At 43.7% G+C, this 20,129-nt stretch overlaps 1 protein-coding gene across 1 annotated transcript in view; it reads left to right on the top strand.

The window, feature by feature from the left end:
- RSU1 (Ras suppressor protein 1) overlaps positions 1–19,576 on the top strand; it is a 463,261-nt gene extending 443,685 nt beyond the window's left edge. The window contains exon 9 of the mRNA XM_085631500.1: positions 18,633–19,576. Within this exon, the coding sequence (XP_085487626.1) occupies positions 18,633–18,735 (103 nt within the window). The 3' untranslated portion in view covers positions 18,736–19,576. The remainder of the gene's footprint in view (positions 1–18,632) is intronic.
- Positions 19,577–20,129: the final 553 nt, after the last annotated feature.

Below are 20,129 nucleotides of genomic sequence, written 5' to 3'. Positions count from 1 at the left end.
TTCTTCTGTCGTTATTTTCGGATTTGTAGTTCCAAAGTTGGTACCACAGATCTAATTTATCTGATTGGCTGGGGAAACAGTCGAAACACCGTGGCCTCATCCATGCGTGTTCCGACTAACCAAGCACTACCATGCTTGCTTTAACCAAGCATATGCGTGGTTAAGGCAGTGCGTGGTCCAGCTACTGGCTGCAGCTCGGCAGAACTCTGAAGCAAGAAGCACTCAAATGAGGAAGCGTAGGACGTGTCAAGTAAGTGGGGCTGGGTTTTTTGGGGGTTAGTTTGTATGGGTTGTGGGTTTGGGGTAGTTTTCAGGGCTAAGGGGTCGTGGTAGTTTTCAGGGCTGGATGTCGGGGTAGTCTTTAGGGCATGGGGGTCGCTAGTTTTTTATTAGGGGTTATGGGTTAGGGTGTTAAGGGGGATTGGGGTGGTTTTAGGGACAGCGCAGGGGTGTGGGGGTTGGGGTTGTGTATGTAAAGGAGAAGGGTTTTCGGCCTTGGGGCAGGAGGAGGGAAATGGGTAGTTGGGATAGTTTTTAGGGAGTAGGCGCGGGTGGGGTATTTTTTAGGGCAATGGGGAGGAGGGTCAGCGAGTTGTTTAAATTAGGGGTTAGGGTTTTAGGCTTAAGGGCAGTGGAAGGGGTTGGGTTACTTTTAGGGACTGCGTGGGGTGGGAGAGGGTTGGGGACGGTTTGGGTCTCAGGACAGGGGGCAGGGGGTATGTAGCTTGGGGAGGAGGATCGGGGTAGTGGTGAACTTAGTCATGCATAACCCTTTATCATTCATGCCTTTACCACGAAATTGCATGGTAAAGGCATGTGTGGTTAAGGAATGCATGGTTAAGACACATTCGTGTTTCGAGCTGCATGGTAGAGGCAAGCATGGTTTGGCTATGCGTGCCTCTATCATACAACCAAATGGATGTCATAAGAGCAACATTTCTCTAATGGTTCCCATTTCAGAACGCAGGGCACTGTCCCTATATCTTGAATAAAGAAGTAAAAGGTCATATAAGACAGCAGGGTGGAGACTTCTTCCCAGGCGACAGTGGAGGGACCCTCAAAGGGCCGCCCCATGGAGTAATTAAAACAGGAAAGTAGCGGATCATTTTCGGCATCAATTAAACCCCTAATATCTAAAATGGCGTTTCGTGGATCCAAGCAACATAGAGAATCCTGAGCAAGCTTAATGCCTGGATATCGCAAACCCAGGGAAAGCCTTTCTGACCCACACATTGCATATCGTGGTTCTCGGATATCGATTCAAAATTGGTAAACCTCCAATACAGTGACGTGGGACAGAGAAGCTTGCTCTGAGTTTCCAACATGTGTGCTTGCCCTGGATTCACAGTTCCCAACTAGAATATGTAAATGCCAATAAAAATATTGAAATAGTAAAGGTCAGGACAAAGAAAGGGCTCTAAGGGCCAATTCTTCTGCACAGCAGTGGTTGGCTACCCGGTTGCCAACCCCACTGATGTGGGCCATGTGCAGAGGGGTTGGCCACTGGTTTCCAACCACATTTCTCAAGTTATGGTTATTAATGCACACACACCATTATTTGTGCCACCCACCATACTCAAAACACCACTTTGCCAATGGCACAGAAACCAAAAGAGCCTTCATGAGAACATGGTTGGTGGCATGAGTTATGGTGTGCGTTCTGTTAATTGGTAACTGTAACTGACGAATACCAGTCATTTTGTGTGCTTGAGGCAGAACTATAATTCAGTTTTTTCAAAATTATAGGTAAAAGTCAGTTGTGGTTCTATCTCAAACTTGTCACTCACTGAAATTCTGCACTTATGGTTAGCAATGCACACAACACATGACTTAACTTGAGCCACCCACTGTGGTTCCATGTTCTCATGATCACTCTTCTGTTTGTTTCTGTACCTGTGCCAAATTAATTTTTTAACATTTTTAACACTGCAGAGAGTGCAAGTTATGGCATTTGTTTTTATCAACTCCATTTTTTTGTTTATTTCATATATTTTTAAATAAATTAGTTAATGTGCACCTCCTATTGTGCATAGCCTGCATAGCCAGGCCCTTCTCTCAACCTGCTGTGACAGCCCAACCCACATTGCACACAGCCTTTGGCTGTGCACTCTGGGGATTGCACGGGTGGCAGGCACTGTCCAGAGCCCAGCCATTGCTGCCCAACCCCTCACACTGTACACGACCTGCTATGTACCCGTTCTGCTGTTTGCGGAGCCTTCGGCCAGACCCTGCACCCAGCCTTCTTCAGCTCAGTGCAGCAGGGTTGGTTGCAGGGCTTGCCTGGCCTCGCACCGGGCTTTATTTGCTAGTTGCCAAATTTCATGCAGATTAATTGAACAACACAAAGGTTATTACTGAATTCTAATTGCCCTCTTTTGTCTCTCCTTGCCCCAACAGATCTGCTTAAAACTTGAGATAACTTAATCAAAAGGGGGACTGAAGAGCTAATATTTATTGAGGTCCTGTACCCATGCTCCTCAATTGTACATGAAAAACGTTTTTCATAAAACTGGAGATAATCAACAGTAATATAAATCTCCAAAAGTCTGCCAAATTTTAAGTCGAATTACATTACCCCGTTGTAATGATTGGTCAAGAATCATGGCTAATTGTCCATGCAACAGTTCCTCAATCCAATGCACATTGAACCTTATGTTTTTTTTTGTCGTTTTTATGACGTACCCAGTTCTATTCTTCTTAAACCATTTTTAAGGAAACATCAATTTAGACCTTTTTTTCCTGACTCGCCTTCTTGCATAGTTAAAATCAGCTGAGCTTTATTTTACACTAGCTACTCATATCCGTCACATGTTATGTATTAGGAAACAATTTGGTAATGCAAGCAAATATTCATATGATATGATGGAGTGCCCACCCGTGAGGTAGTCTTTAGGTTTTGTAATTTTAAAATAGTGTTTTTTATATTCAATCTTATTTTTAAATTTTTTATAGATATACATTACCTTCTTTGTTTCAATATGTTGTTCATGTTTCTAAAGAGCTGCATGTTTATAGTTTTCAAATAATATAAAACAAAATAAAGTTTTATTGATTGACTGAAAGGAATTATAAAACAGTGCCAAATGTATTAGCAGATAAAAACTTCTTTCACCCTTTGAAATTCTTTGTAATCCACCCCTTGACGTGCCTTCATGAAATTGAGAAAAACATGCTACCAAATTTCATTCACATCCATCAGACAAGGCATAAGTTAGTCATAAATCAAAAATGTTTTGACCCCCTCTTTAGCTCCTCCCTCCCCTTATTGGATCTGAACAAAACCTGAAATGCTCACACTGAGTTTCACGTGCTAACTGCCTGCGATATTTGATGCCGGTTCATGAAACGATGCTAATAATCAATTGAAAATTGTATTGCCAGCCCTTGATGGATTGGCATAAAACTTGACATATCAAACAAAAACACAAGTATCTGCCTTATATTGTGCACATTCATCACACAGTGCCCATGTTATTAGCAAATGAACACTTCTTTATCCCTCGTTTCAAATTTAGGTGCCCCGATGTGGTTGATGTGCACTTAAAAATACTAAGAGAATATTAAACGTACTAAGTCCCTGCCAGATTTCATGAGGATTCATCGAACGATGCCAATGTTATTTGTAAATAAATACATTTTCACTGCCCCTTTCAACTATGCCCCCTCTTAGTGGATCTTCCCGAAACCTAATATACCTGCACTGGATATCACTTGCTAACTACTTGACACAGATTGACACAGATTGATCAAACAGTGCCAAAGTTATAAGCAAATTACATTTTTTATTTACCCCCGCGCACCCCCATATCTATGCCCCACCCACTTCTGTGGATTGGCACAAACTACTTGACATAAACTAATCCCTCTTAGCTTCTGCCAAATTTTGTGCTGAGCCATTAAACAGTAGAAATCTAATTAGCAAATGAACATTTCTTTTGTGTCCATGTCCCTTTTTCAACTGTTCCCCCTTTATGGATATGCACAAGTTCAAACATACCAGTAGTACTCTGAAGTACTGAGTGTCTCCAAAATTAAAAAATTCTACTGACAAAATAATATAGTGTTAACTCTTTAAATCCTGCCTGCACATTTTTTAAATACAAATATCTCAAAATGTACTGAACAAAATGACACCAAATAAGAAAAAAACACTTTCTGAATAATGTTATCAATTCTTTCAATGTTTGATGTAAATCTTTCCCGTGGGCTCTGCTCTGTCGTTTGGAAAAAAAATTCTAAGGGAAATAATGCCCTTTGACAACACTCCCCCTCCCCCCCCCTTTAACTTTTCTCCTGTGAATTATATTCCCGAAACTTTGCATGCCAAAACGTACCTAGCTGAGTTAGTAGATTAGCATGTTTTGTGCAACTCCGTCCATGGGGTCAAAAGTTATAAGCAAATCAAAAAATGCCCTTTCAGCATAAAGTGCAGCTGAACCATAACTACACAGTGGCGATCATTAAATGAATGCAAAAATTATTATTATAAGAAGAACTCAGGAAGCTTGGATGGGAAGACCAAGATGAAGCTAGGCATTGTTACTCAAGACGTGATATATAAGAGGCTAATCGAGAATGTTTATGAAGGTTTGTGTTGAGCATGACAGGAATGGATGACTGTTTCCTCCTTTTATAAACCCATGGCGACCAATGTGTCTTATTGTTGACTCTGAAGATTATTATAAGTTGAAAAGAGTTTGTTGAAATTGAAGCAGATTTGTTTATGAAGAGTAGAAGATAGAACGGGGAATCATTGCCTGGAGAAATCTATGGGATGGTGTCGCTGGAAAAATGCTTTTCCCTTTTGGAGGCAGTGCCACCTTTGAGTTGTGCAGAATACCATCCGAGCAAGTCACAACAAGTTCTGGCAAACGTCAACAACAATGATGGGTATGTTATGTTAATATAATTTGTAGAGCGCAGCGGTTACCCTGGGGTGTCCTGGCACTATAAAAGGGTAATCTTTAGTGTCAGTTTATTGTGACTGTACTGACCAAGTAGAGAGTTTTGACCACTGTTTAGCACCTATAATGGCATGTGTACTCCATCCCTTTTTGTCTTTCAACTTCATTGGAGCAGAGCTGCCAAGGTGGTCTCGGTTGTACTGGGAAGGGATGCTTTAGTTGCAATTGTGGTGAAGAAATTTAAACTAATGAAGCTTGTCGACATCTGGGGCTTATCACAACCATTGTTCAATGTGTCCTCCTCATCACCACTGTATTAACAACATTATCATTAAGTGGAGCAGTGTCTCAGATGTCGAGGCACAAATCCAGGTTCACAGTAGTAGCAATGCATGTGAACATGGACGAGAGGGCGGAATGCATGCGAGATCCAGCATCAATATTGTGATTGGTTACTCGAAAAATATGCTTTCCACTAGCATCATTTGTTCTTCCTACACTGCTCCCTCAGATGACCTACAGTGTGGCTAGCATTGCAGCAGCTTGTTACAGGTAGTATTTCAGAAATGTCAGAGTTCTATAAACAAGGAAGACTTTCATACCTTAGAAGAGAATTATGTATCCAGCTGAAACTTTCACTGTTACACCCACCTATTCTTCCTTCTGACAATATATATTGTTCTAGTTGGAGACAGCCGCTCTCGCCCCTAGTTTTGGAACTTCCATTCAGCCTTGGTTCTTGCTATGGCAAAGGTACCAAGTTGTTTCAGTGGTTGTAGCAAATCTGATTCAAGGTGTGCAGTGGTATCTGTTTCTGTGATTCAGACCTACAAATGTAATCCTGCCTAGATTTTCTTTATCCAGTTACTCTAACAGGCCCTTCTTATGTCTTCTGTTGCTCCATCAGTTTAGCCCTTTCAATAAACCCCACACATTGGAGGATATAAATGCTTGGTTAACAATGTCACGAGAATCTCCGTTTGTTGAATGACAGCCAGTGACATTTCTAGTTAATTGGAAAATAGTATTTTAAGCTAAGATGACTTCACTCTCAAGAGGAAATGAGCTGAAGTCCCTTTGTGTCATAAGCATACATAGTCTTTCAAAAGTACAGAAATTCATTAATCCTTAAATTACTTTTAATTTATATATCAATCAAGAGATCAGTTTATCTACCTGGTTCCATAAGGCATTTGCCTCTAAGGCAGGCGAAACCCTTTAAGACCTTAGTCTCATAATAGTAAATAGATAGTACAAGCAATATTAGGAACTCGTACCTGCTCGTTTTTAAATATAAGGCAGGAAGACTTATTAAGGATGTATTGGTACTATAAGTGGAAAGTCGGACAAATTGGGGGGGGGGCCAGAGCGAGGGGTCACCCCCCCGGACTCAGTATCGGATCTGGAATCTAACACCTCTGAAAACTCAGGCATGGAGATGCCCACGGTCACTCCGCGCACAGCGGATGATATAATATAGCCCTCCCAGTCCACCTGAGAGAACAGAGATGAACTTGGCTCATACCCCTAGTGAAATGAGGACTTATGACAGCACACTGAACATTTATCCTGAAAGAAGTCCCCCTTTGCTACTGCTTTAATCCAAATGGGTCCTGGCCGCTGAGGAACCAAATGGGCACCCATCAACAGCACTGAGCACTAAAGGAAGCTCTTCTATGAACTCTTTTGAGCGTTGCTCAGGTTTGAGCAGGCAGCATGTTGCTGCTGGTCCTGGGGAGGGGGAGTTGGGGGTTCAATTTTTTATTTTATAGGATGGGAGTTAGCAAGACACACTGCCATACACATGGACGCTGCTTGAGAACTTTACGAGGGGGCTAGCAGGTCAAGAAGAGGGAGGTCCTTGCCCCAACACTAAACAGACACATGGCTAACACCCCGACATATAAATGCCTAACATGGAATGTCGGGATGCACACAATGACAAAACGATACAAAGTCTTCTCCTACTTACACAGAAGGGGGATGCACATTGCCTTATTACAAGAAACACATCTCACTGACAAAGAAGAGCAGGCACTAAGGAAACAATGGAGGTGCCAATCATATTTTACCACCTACTCAGCATACGCAAGTGGAGTGCAGATATGGATTCGACCGGGGGTCTCCTTCCAAATGACTGATACTATCAAAGACACCGAGGGTAGAAATGTGGCGATACGAGGCCGCCTAGAGGGTAGAGAACTAGTACTGGTGAACGTGTATGCTCCAAATGTGGATCATGGCACGTTCTTTGCAACATTAGTGCAACGACTGGCCCCACTACTGACGGAAACTATATTACTGGGGGGGGCTTTAATTGTATTGCAGATGCTCTGCTGGATTGCTCACACCCTCCCCTACGGGACTCTCAGACAAACCGCACAGCCAGAATATGTGCTGAGTGGCAAAAGCAATGGAGTCTGCTGGACTCATGGAGACCCCTGCACCCACAGAGCAGGGACTACTCCTTCTTTTCAAATATTCATGAGGTACATACCAGACAAGACCTGTTCCTCTCTTCTCCTGATGTGCATAACCAGATAGAAACCATTGAATACCTGTCCTGAACTATCTCAGATCACAACCCAGTGCTTCTGCAACTAAAATGGGCGCAACTTAGACCCTCCATAACAACCTGGAGACTCAAACCTGAGGCACTAGAGGACCAGGTCTTCCACGAAACAATTAGAACAAAAATTGATCAATACTTTACTTATAATGCAGAGACTGCGTCCACTCCCCAGATAGAGTGGGATGCCTTTAAGGCGGTAGAACGGGGTTATTGCATTGCCAAATCCAAAGGAATTCGGCAAACACTACTGACGGATGTAGAAAAGGCCGAGAAACATTTGCAAGAAATAGAGTTAAGATGACCAAACCACCCTGAGTTCCAGCAGGATCTCCTAGAGGCCAAAGAAGAGGTAGCAACACAGGTGTAGAGTGCTTTGACTATAAGAACTTTATGGACCGAACACACGCCGAGAGGGACAAATTGGGCTCTTTCATGGCATGGCTGGTTAACCCTGTGAAGAGATGCTCACCAATCTTCGAAATCGCGAACGCGGCAGGAGATAGGATCTAAACCCAAGTAGGGATCAATGCGCTATTCATAGGCTACTATTCTTCTTTATATGCTAGCACATTAAACTTGGTTAAATAGCTGCAGCTATTAAGCACATGGCACACAATAAGACCCCGGGCACTGATGGGCTCCCTGTGGAGTTTTATTCCACATGCTCTGCTGAATTTATTCCCCAACTGGTGAAGCTCTATAAGACGACCAATGACATGGGCCTGCATCCAGCAACTACTAGAGAGGCTGTTATAGTACAGATTCTGAAGCCCAATAAGGAATCTCATGATAAAATGGCCTATCGTCCACTGTCAATGCTAATTATTGATTATAAAATCCTTAGTCGGATCCTTGCCACCCGTCTGCTAACCTACATGAGAACACTAGTGCACGAGGACCAAGCTGGGTTCATTCCAACTCAAACTATGGCTGGGAATATTAGACGGCTACTTGATATCTTAGAAACGAATAAAGAAGGCCACGCAACAGCTGCGATATTCGTAGTGGACATAGAAAAAGCATTTGACAGCCTGGAATGGGGCTACCTGTATGAAGTGATGAGACCTATGGGACTGGGGGAGAGATTCATAAAGTGGACTAGACTCATGAGTTATTAAAAATCAGTACAAAGAAAGCAGGGCACCCCTTCCCTACCAGAGAGTTTAAACAGAAGGTCCTGTCAAGTGAGCCAATATTTATTATCACCTCATCCCAAACCAGAGAGAAATACTGGGATACCTACAATCACAGATAGCAAGGCGCGTGCCATGGCTGAACATGAAAGGAATATGGTCAATATAAACACTCTCACCACTAGGCGAGAGCTTAGAGATGTCCTAGGAAAGTATGCACCTAATGATGACTGTTCTGTGTCGGTGCTTGTTTTTAAACCTGGATATTGTAAATTTAGTTGCGCCGATGTCCTGGGGCCGAAGTGTGTTAAATAGAAAAGAGATGAGTGAAATCATTTTGTGATGTGACTGGTAAATGACATGGCAAAAGAACTTCATATGTTTTGTTAAAAGGAATGAATATTTGAGAACCATTATACTGTCCCTCACAGTGCAGTAAAGTGAGGAAAAGAGGGAGGAGGAAGTTGGGCCACGATGGCTGCACACAAAACCCAAACAAGCATTTACAATGCAATGGTCTCGGCATTGTTAAAGTTAGAGCTATTGGCATTGCTCATGACATTTTTGTTTGTTTTTTAACATATAAAGAAATGGCATTGTTATTTACAATGTCAATAGCTTAATCACTCTCAAATGCGATTGCATCAAGGCAGATATAGAGGGAGCCCCGCGCTGGCGCCTTCTGTGTGTATGAGCTAAAGGCGGGTGGTTGTGTGTGTCAAATGCCTCTCAGACTACAGAACTCAGAGACTGCTACGCCCAAATCTGAAATCAGGCGTGCGCAAGCCTATGTGTCTGTCCAAGTGTGTGCGCTTCATAGTCTGTGTGCCACTGCATCGTAGACTGTGTGCTACTTTATGCATGTACCAGTGTGAGGGTATGCACCACTGCTCTTGTGAGTCACGCTGTTTGCGAAGGAGTGTGTTGCACTGTGTGTGCCTGCATGGTGTCAATCTCACTCCCTGTGCCTGTATGTGTGTGTTACTGACCGTGCTGTTGTGTGACCCACTCTGTGTCTGTGCCACTGTATGCGTGTGCGTTTAACCTTGTATGCGTGAGTGGAAGGGGGGGTGGGAGGACTAGGGAATCCGTGGCTGCGAGTTAATGCCACCGCCATGCGGGTGGTCCCTGGGACTCCAAGAGGAAATCATTTCCGAGAGGCTCGCAGCGGTTTAGGTTTTAACGAATTATTAAAAGGCGATGGGCGCTTTTCAGGGGAATGTTTACTAGAATCATGTGATTTCCCGGTCACTGGGGCTGGCTAGTAATCCCCGTTAAGACCCGCAGAGGACGCAACGCCACAGATAGCCCCCAAGGCAAAAATACATTTGCCTTTTTTTATGCTGGTGAATAAAACGAGGATGCTGGTAGCCCCTTTTGTTTTCATGGTTAGTCCCTGGGTGAGCAGTAACTGGCCTCTGAAAACAAACATCTCCCCTCCTGCCCAACTCACCAGAATCACCCGCAGCTAAACTGTCGCACTGGTGGCAACTTGCTTTTAGGAGGAGGGAGACGCTGGTGCGTGGATGAAAAGAGTGCGAAGGAGACTGGACGAGAGAGAAGGGGTTTTATGTGGTGTTGAAAAGAGAGCTGCGGCATGTAAAACATATTAAAAGCAGTATAAACGGAATCATTGGAGCCACGCCAAGTGTCAGGCGGGCAACTAGAGCCAAATTTCGGGGAGGGGGGGGCTGAAAAAGATTTCGGGGGGGGCTAAGTCTTCCAGCCATAGGTAGAGTGGCTGTAAAAAGGGGTGAAAACACAACAAAATCCTCATTAACGAGTAAATGTTCTTTTAAAGACCTGTGAAGTACTCGGGTCCGGTTGCAATTAGATGGACGCCAGCCCGCGACACTGTCTCAGCCGGGCTGACACACATGACTGGGGGGGCTGAAGCCCGGTGAGCCCAATGGGTGTTGCGCGCCTGCCAAGTGTCCCTGCTGCTGTTTGCATGACCTTAAGGCACACAGCTCTGAGCGCCACTCTGACGATAGGTGCCACGGTCATGGGTCCAGCTCGGTCAAACCAAAGGCCGGCCCTGGGAGGGATGTCGGGGTCTAATTAATTTCCCCTGAGTCTCTTTTCTCTCAGGTCCCGTTCTCTCACATTTTGCTGGTCCTCAGAGCCCGTTCGTCTGTCTCAGGTTCTTGTCCTTCATTGCTCTGATTCACAGAGTTTCTCTGTTCTGTAAATCTATCCGTTCCTCAATGTGCTTAATTTATGCGGGTGTTTGCAAGTCTGGGCACCAGCACCCATTTTATGTGGGCCTAGACTTATTCTTCAGAGAGAAACACAGGAGAGAAAGAAAGAACCAAATAGGAAAACTGCGACAAAGACGAAGGCAGGAATGGAAAAGAACATGCAAGGGTGTAGGGTGGTAGAAGAGAGGAGAGGTGGAATCATACTGGGCAGCCTTGATGTTCGATAACTGACTCCAGAGACAAAACTCTGGGCCCCTGAACTTATTTATTTTTGCAAATTAACACTAGTTTCCCAGCCCTTGCTGCTTACATTTCCACTGCTTTATTTTGCTTTCTACACGCGTTCCTTTTCCAGGGGGATGCCCGCTGTTACCAGTGGATCATGGGTAGGCACACGGTATTCATTGATTTCGTCATTTTTTTTTACCTGGTTCGTCAAAACCCTTGACCGGCTGGCGAGAGTCTGATTCCCAATTCTGAAACGCCCACAAAGATGCACAGGGTACAGATCGCACCACACTTACGTGCAAGGGGCGCAGGTGCAACAGAGCAGTGACAGACAGAGGCAGGCGCGGGAAGACAGACGCAAGCGGCGCTCACCTTGGACTGCGAGAGGTGGGCGATGCTGGCCAGGAGCATGCTGCACACCGCTATCCAGGGTCCCATGGCGGCTCCGCTGGGGACCGGCGCTGGATCCACAGCCCTGCCGGAGGTGTCTACGGCCAGGGGGCCTGGAGGCGTCCGGAGACCACCAGGGCCGGACTCTGCAGGGTCGGCGGTGCCCGCCAGGGCTTCATGACAGCTGCAAAACCGCGGGCACTGGTAGAAATCAAGCCGAACAAATCCACCCAAAAAGAACGGGCTCCAAGGGGCAACGTCCTCAAAATGAGCCAAGCCCCCTCAAAAAGTTAATAAGAATCGCTCAATAAAATATTTGAAAAGAAACATCATGTAGGCTATGTCCGATTTGCTCGCGAACGTTTGTAGTTTCGCTCTCACGACTCCGATATCAAAAATGTCTGAAAATCTTCCCAGGCGAGAAAACCGCATCCACAAGGTGCCCCGGCGGGCGGCGCTCCCGTGACCTCCTAGCTCACAGCTCACCTCCGCAATACATGCAGCCCCAGCAGCACATCGGTGGGGTCGATCCAGTGAAGGTAACGCTACACCAGTAATAACAAGGCCTGTTCCACAGCAGTAGAGAAGTAGAGGAAACATCGGAACACCGCCGCCTTTCTCCGAGGTCAAGCAGAAATGCCTAGGAGAAAGGCAGCGGCATTTTCAGATTCGGGGGCGTGTTTTTATTTCTCTCCTCTTGCCATTGGCTGGAATGTTTACATTCCAGAGGAGAGAAAGAAAGTAAAAAACTCGCCCCCGAATCCGAAAAAGACGGGGCTTGTTTGGAGAGACAATGCTCTTCTCCAATGGCTGACCAGTATATCAGAGGCCAGCCAATGGAGAAGAGGTAAAAAAAGGGGCGGGTTAAAGCCCCACTCCTAACATTAAATCTCGGAGCGAGACTGCGCAAGCGCAGCCTTCGAGCCGAGACCTAAAAACAGTCACTGACCATCAAAACCTACTCTGGTGTTATTTTTTTTTTATATAGTTCAGTCGTGCTTAGAAACATACTATCCTTTTCTGAGGCACACAGCAGGTAACCTGAGACTGAATACACTGACTTTCTTTTCAGTTCCCATTTTTATTGAAGTCCTTTTTAACCTCTACTTTCACTACTCTCTTCGAATCTCTTCTTCTTTTCAGATCATTGCTCCTGCGATGCAAGCACTTGTTGGTCACACCCGCACATTCATTTAAATGCATTAGGGAATAGAGGGAGCTCAAACACCCTACTGCAAATAACATTAGGGTCTGGTGTGAATTTGCTCGTCATCATGACTAAGTTGGAAAGTAAAGGGGAACAAAATAAACAAACTATTTCTCCACCAATTTACCCCATATTAGGACCTCTCGGTTATTGTTTTGCTTGAACAGTTACAACCACCCACTAAGTCAACTTTGTGTTCTTGTTTTCAGTTTTTTTTTGCTGTCTGTGATCTATTTGTGTTGGTGTATTTTATGCTGTTTTGTATACTGTAACTCAGTTTTTAAGATTCTTTTCTACTTCCTTACTTGTGTGAATTGTGCTTTTACTAGTTACTTTCCAGTTTTACTACACGTGCATTTATATACTGAAATATTAAAATAGTGTCTTTTCATAAACTCACAACTGGGTTTTCACTCGCAACTTAATTGCCACAGTGGTAATTGTAGTGTACTGTACTCAACCCTACAAGACCTTCCTTTAGCTAAGCCACGACTGCTCATCCACATCTACCGGAGTGAAGCGGGCGCGGGAGGCTGCAGAGCCAGTGCCCTGGGTATCAGAGAATACCAACAGTCTCACTTCTGAAGCAGTCAGGGATGCCTACAAATGCAAATAGCAGGAAAAAAAGCCGAACATCCCGTGTAAAAGTGCATTGTCCCCCTGTTGGATGGAAGAATGAGTTTGAATCCAGTAAGGATAGGCTAATTGGGGACTTTGGGTGCTGCTTACAAAGGGGCATTCTGTCATAACAATGTTTAATGACAAATGTACGTTTTACACAGATCAGGAATGTACAAAGTGGTTCTTGGCAGATGTAAGACGTTTGTGTGTGGAGATCTCGGCACGAGTTTGGAGTAAATCCCACGGAAGGGGTTGGAAAGTAGGGGTTCCAAGGCTTAATTGGGCTGCAATGTTTGTGAACACCCACAAACGTACATTTTTGGGCATTCACAAACTCCTGTCTATTCCCTTTCCGCCATGGAAAGGGTCATATTTTTTACTCCAGCCAAGGGCTCTCATAAATCACTTTCCATGTTGGGAAGGGTAACAGAATTTGCCCCTGATTTGCTAGGGATCTATTCTTGTGCAGAAAAAATTGGGTATCCTGTTTCCCCTGTACGGAGCTCTTTGCTATGGAGAACTCGCCACAGCGTTCCATGCGTATTCCATAGAATGGTTGTGAACTTCCCAAAGTAGTCAATCTACACTCCCACGTGGGTGTAACCTAGGAGTGTATATTTGCTGCCTTGTTTATGAATCAGACCAGTCTCTGGTGCCCTATACGTGCACCATCCATTACCCAGTTACTGATTTGCAATACAACCAATAAAGCTGGATTCAACAATTACTCCACCTCCATCTCAACTATGGATTTGCTTTCTCCTGTGATCCTTTTTAATATCTTACCTTTTGTTTCAAGCTCTGAACACAGTGTTTCAATTGCAACTGCTTGCCCTACTCTAGCTCTTATTTTTCATAGGTTTTTCATTGGGTATGCCTGCATGAGTTTTCAAAACCCTTGTTCATTGACGAACCTATGTTTGCATACAACAGAGTTCACGTTTGACTGTTTTAACAGGTTGCGCTATTGTGTTTTTTGTTAATTTGTATGAATGGAAAGTCTCAGTCTCAAAGAAGCACTATAACAGAAGGACCATCATGGTGTTGGTAATTATGGCCTATGTGCACGACCAATTCCTTAAGGGTTGCACTGACCAGTGTGTTACGTGTGGGGCCCGATTCACAAAAATAAACTCACCCTTTTGTGTAAATGTACTACTTTAAGGAATTCTCAAGCTACCTGTGGAGATTTTCCACTCCGCACTCCCTATAGTTATGTCTGTTAATTTCTCTGCACCTGGAGACTAGACTCTGAAAACTACACACGTAGTTTGTGAATACCTTAAAGTAGTAAATTTACACACAAGTGTAAGTTTACGTTTGTGTACCAGGCCCTCCGGGTCTGCTGCAGTAAGGCCTGCGTCAATAGCAGAAACCACAGAGACTGGGATTGGAAGCATTTGCTGTGCTCATGTAAGAAATGCGGCTTCCGGCTGATTGACTGAAGATTGACATTACTTTCCAGACTGCACTGTAAGGATGGAATGTTCTAGAAGTGGAAACTACAATAGGGACAGTTAATTGTCCTCTAACAAGCACCTGATCCCGCCTTGTTACAGGCGTCTTGCAAACAAAGGGCGTACAGATGCACCCAAGCTTTTGTCTGCCTGCTTCAGAGTGTAGCCCAGCACATATTTTAGATAATTTCCCCGCAGGCTGATATGGACATTTCATATCTACAGCACCAGGCTGTACACCTTGCAATATTATTTTATCATTTATTTTGCAATGTGCTGCAGTTCAACCGATCATGGTCATTCTGCTTTTCACTTTGACATCTTAGTTTTTGGGAGTCCATTGGTGACCTCGTTTTTTCCACATTTAATATTAATTTCTGGGGATGGCGGAAATATCCACACGTATTTGGTTGGAATTTACTCAGAGAACATCTTTGGCGCTTTTGCTGCATAAGGTTAGTCTTTTAATACTGTTGCCTTTTGTGGTTCAGAATGATTCAGTCCTTTCCATTCATCACTTCTTTTTCCGCATGTGGGTGAGGCATACCTATACGTTTGTCCTAAGTTCACTTCACTATACAATAGGGCATCAAGCTACAGCTGAAATCATAAAAACTAAAGCATGCCTTGCCTTGCCTGTGTTCCCTTTCAGTGGGAACGGGCCCTGGCTGTTGAGGATGGACTGTCCATTCCAAGCTGTGATGGCAACATTTTGCATATGGTTGATCACTGCCTGTAATGGGCCCGAGCTGCATAAAACCGATGGAACAGAGCCATGGGTGGAACAATGTATGGACTGGGAGCACCCACCCAGAACTCCCTATTGACGGAGATTTATTGTAGTTCTTTTTTGCTGTCTTTGCATTTGGTTGCATTTTGTTTATTTGTTCAGGAATTGAACCCATCCTGGTATGAACCGGTGATTACTGTATTGGATTTGAAATGGCTTAGAGGCTCCTAGCCAGATCCCCATCAATTCAAAATTAGCAGCCCCGTTACTCCAGATGGAACAGAATATTCTGGTAAATCACAAACCAAGCAGTATAAAAAGCATTATTTTCTTACCATAGGCAGCAGTCACTTTACTAAACAGTACATGCAACTCTAACGTCATTTGGTGGAACAAGCGATAATAGCCACAATAGGAAGTGTGAGCAATAGTTACATCGTTGGGCAATGAAGGCACTAATTGTCATCAAACATTCTGCCCAATATGGATCCTACACCAATAGCATCCATTATCTCGGCAGCATAGGGACGAATACGCAACAATGGCCATACCAAATTGTGTAAGTGATAACGACCTCTATCAGTCAGTAAATGCAATGTGAGCCAAACCAAGCTCTTCATGACATACTAGCGCCATTATGCACTAAACTCGAAGCTAGGTCATTACATCAACAAAAACATATTGTAAAAAACATATATATTTATATATATATATAATGCAACGCTCTAATTGTTGATTGATTTTTTTTCTCCTTCCTTTCCATTTTAAAAACTCCTACACTCCTGTTTCCCGTAACTTCCCCCCGTTTTTTAAAAAGATTTTCTTTAGTGGTGGTTTCCACTGGAGCAATTCCCCCCCCCCCCTTATTGATTTCTTTCGGCACTTGCCCTATTCCCGTATCTCTCTTACCTCCTTTCCCCTTCTGCAGCAGGACTAATCCAGATGTGCTGTATTTCTGTTGTGCCTTTTTTAAATGAACAAATTGGAAAAAAGTTAACATCTTTCAGTAATTCAGATAAAAATGTTCACTGCGTCTTCAATGTAGTTTGTTATTATGACCAGGAGCTGCTTAAAATGGCGATATCTATTAAATTGTACTGTAACTCGGAAAATGTATTTTAACACACTTATATAGTGAGATGTTCTTGACTCATTCAGTTATGCATTCTATTTGAGTACACTAATGTTATTCATTTTTCATTTATTATAGCCTTGTAGTCCGCTGTAGCGGGCTATACCGGCTATTAAAGGCCCGAGCCGAAGGCCGGTATAGCCCTGCTACGAAGGGCTATAAGGCTATTAGAACATACTGCCACTAGAGGGCAGCATGTAATAACAAATTAAACAAAGGCTTTCGGGGCAACGAGGGGATTGAAATCCCCTCAGGTTCCCTGAAGCCTTTGTTCACAGCCACAAAGAAGCATTGGAAGGTTGGAGCTCCAGGCTTATACCAGCCATTATAAGCCCGGAGCACTCCATTTTTTTCAATGGATCTTCCAACATTCCATTCGCTGCGATCATAATAGATTATTAGAACATTGGAATGTTGGATGCTCCATTGAAAACAATTGAGTGCTCCGGGCTTATAATGGCTCCAAAATTCCAATGCGTCTTTGTTCACAGCTCTGGCTGTGAACAAAGGCTTCAGGGAGCCTGAGGGGATTTCAATCACCTCGCGCTCTCTGAAGCTTTTCTTTTATTTGTTAGAATATTCTGCCCTCTAGTGGCAGAATGTTCTAATAGCCTTATAGCCCTTCGTAGCTGGGCTATACCGGCTATTAACCCCTTCAGTGCCCATGACGAGCTGGACTCGTCATGGGCTGCGGTGGCGCTGTGCCCATGACGAGTCCAGCTCGTCATGAACTCCGCCCGCTAATACAAAGCGCGGCACTGGGCGGGGAAAGGGGCGGGCATGCAAGGGGTTAAAGTCGCGCTGCCTTGTTAAAGTCCCTCGCCTTCGGCTCGGGCCTTTAACGATGCAGCGGGTGTTTAATAGCCGGTATAGCCCGCTACGGCAGGCTATAAGGCTATATTATGATCGCAGCAGGCGATAGTGCCTGTGTTGGGCTTCATAAGCAGTAATTACCCCTTCAGCCAGGACCTCACTTGCAGGAGACTCTTTCTCTTTGTATAAAAGGAGTGTCAGCTGCTGCTGCTCAGCTTGGTGATGTGATACACAACTCCTGCTCTCAGCAGTAAAGGGTGCAGGAGTAAATCCTCCGCATGCGACGTCTGTGAACATGTCTGGTTCTTTGCACACGCATATTGAAGGGGCCATGCAACAGTCCGAAAGGCTACCATCTTTTTCCTTGTTCATAGGGTGCGGTGCTTATGAGGTAGAGGAAGCACTTCCTGTAATGTAAATAGAGTACTTCATGGAATCTGTTTGAATCCAGTACTATAAAGGAGTGTCAGAGCAGGCTAGCAAAAGTATCACTGTGCACCCTTATGAAAAGGAGGATCTATGGGCAGAATCTTCCAAGCTAAGGTCAGTATCAGTCAGTGCGATGATTATTAGACCAACCAAACTAAAGTAAGCCTGGCTGTGTTTTGCTGGCCCTGGCGCGAGCCTGAGCGAAAGCAGTGATCACTCACGGACGCTGGAGCTAGCTCTGCCACGGGTGAAACGTTTAATTTATTTCAATCAAGATTAGTCCTGAATTATCAATCAGTCACCACCCGATGTTCATTTAAATCCTCTCCACTCTCTAGTCTGTTCAGTTTAGCAGTGGATGCTGCCGGCCTTAATTGTAGGAACTGGTGTCGACATTTAATCAGTAGCACTTATTAATGTGGCCGGCGTTGTGGCTGCCCCTGGACCATCAATCACCCTGGCACCGCCACAGACGACTCTGACACCATCGCTCTCTGTCACATTACCGGGCTCTGGGGCTTTCTAGTGCGGCACAATGCTCACTTTTCTGTAAATGTGCACTCTGTCTCTTCAGTTCAACCCAATTTCTGTCACTGCCAACCATCCCACAGACAATCACAGAGCCTTTGAGTCCTTTGTAGTGATGTAGGCAACTTCAACCAGTTTAAGACATTGTAAAACAGTTGAAATATCAATATCCCTCTTAATAATGTTGTGCCACATTTATTCAGGTGCACCCATTCCAATTCTGATGAAACTCAAACTCAACTGTACAGAAGCCTGACCATTTTTTCCGTTTTTTGTGTTTTTTACAGTCTATACGGCAGACACATGCAAGCGAACCCGGATCCACCAAAGAAGAACAATGACAAATCAAAGAAGATCAGCCGTAAACCACTAGCAGCCAAGAACAAATAAGTGATTGGCAGATGCCTAGGATTTCAAATGTATGCTTGCATGTGCTTAATGATGACTAATTACTAAACATGGTATCATTTATCAGAAGAAAGTGTTTCCAGGTCTTTTATCTTCTGTGCATTGCCATGAAGGTTTAAATACCGGACCAACTATAAAACACTGTGCTCATTGATTTTAATATTTCTGGTTGAAGAATACCAACTTTATATTTATATATTCACCAATAGATCAAACCAAAGGCATGTTATTGCTTAAAAGAAGTTAGGTCATTACATCAACAAAAAACATATTGTAATAAACATATATATATTTTTACATCACTCTATTTGTTCATCGCTTTTTTCCCCCCTTCCTTTCCATTTTATCAACTCCTACACTCCTGTTTCCAGTAACTTTCTCATTATTCTTTAAATAGTTTCTTCAGTGGTGGTTTCCACTGGAGCAATCCTTACCCTCCCCTTTATTATTTTTTTCGGCCCCTTGTCCTATTCCCAAATCTCTCTCTTACCTCCTTTTCCCCATCTGCAGCAGGACTAATCCAGTTGTGCCGTGTTTCTATTGTGCCTTTTTTAAATAAACAAATTGGAAATAAAGTTGTTAACATGTTTCAGTATTCAGATTCAATCTTTCACTGCATTTTCGATGTAATTTTTTATTATGACCAGGAGCTGCTTACAATGCCAATATCTATTAAATTATACTGTGGCTCGGAAATCTATTTTAGCACACATATATAGTGAGATGTTCTTAACTCATTCAGTTATGCATTGTATTTGAGTACACTAATGTTATTCATTTTCAGACATTTATTCAAGCGGTTTTAATAAATTCTTTATTTGTATGTTTACTGTGTTTTTTTTACTAGAAAAAATGACAATTGCGTGTTGCTGTCTCTGTCCTTCCTTAGACTATTGTCAGAAACTGTGTTATTAATTTGGGGTGGGGGTACTCCTGACAGCACATTAAACACAGTTTTAGACCATCCTTCCACAGCCCCTAGTAGCTGTGGCACAACCAACATTCTGTCTCCCTAACAAATATGTTCAGTTCAAGCAGTGTCAACAATTTTAACGTTGTGAAAACAACACAATAAAATCTAAATCGCATAGAGGAACTGTGGAAACGTTTTTTTTAATATTTTAAGGCAAAAGGCAACTAGAAAATATAATGTGCCAATTTAAAGTATCAGTTCACTTGTAGCAGGGGTCTAGATGTAATTTAAGACCGACTGCGATGGGGCAGAGTTCGGGGAAGCCAACAGGGTTTTTACCTTTACTCTTATTAGCCTCTTTTTTGGAGCTAAAAGAAGGACATCTTAAGAATATCGGGGGCCCTGGGTCAAATAAATTTTGGGGGGCCCTGTTCAAACCTGCTTTGAATTTATGATCCAGTTA

Source organism: Triturus cristatus, chromosome 10 (assembly GCF_964204655.1).
Source record: "Triturus cristatus chromosome 10, aTriCri1.1, whole genome shotgun sequence".
Taxonomy (NCBI): Eukaryota; Metazoa; Chordata; class Amphibia; order Caudata; family Salamandridae; genus Triturus; species Triturus cristatus.
Note: the sequence above shows the minus strand (reverse complement) of the source record. Positions and strands in the feature narration are given on the sequence as shown.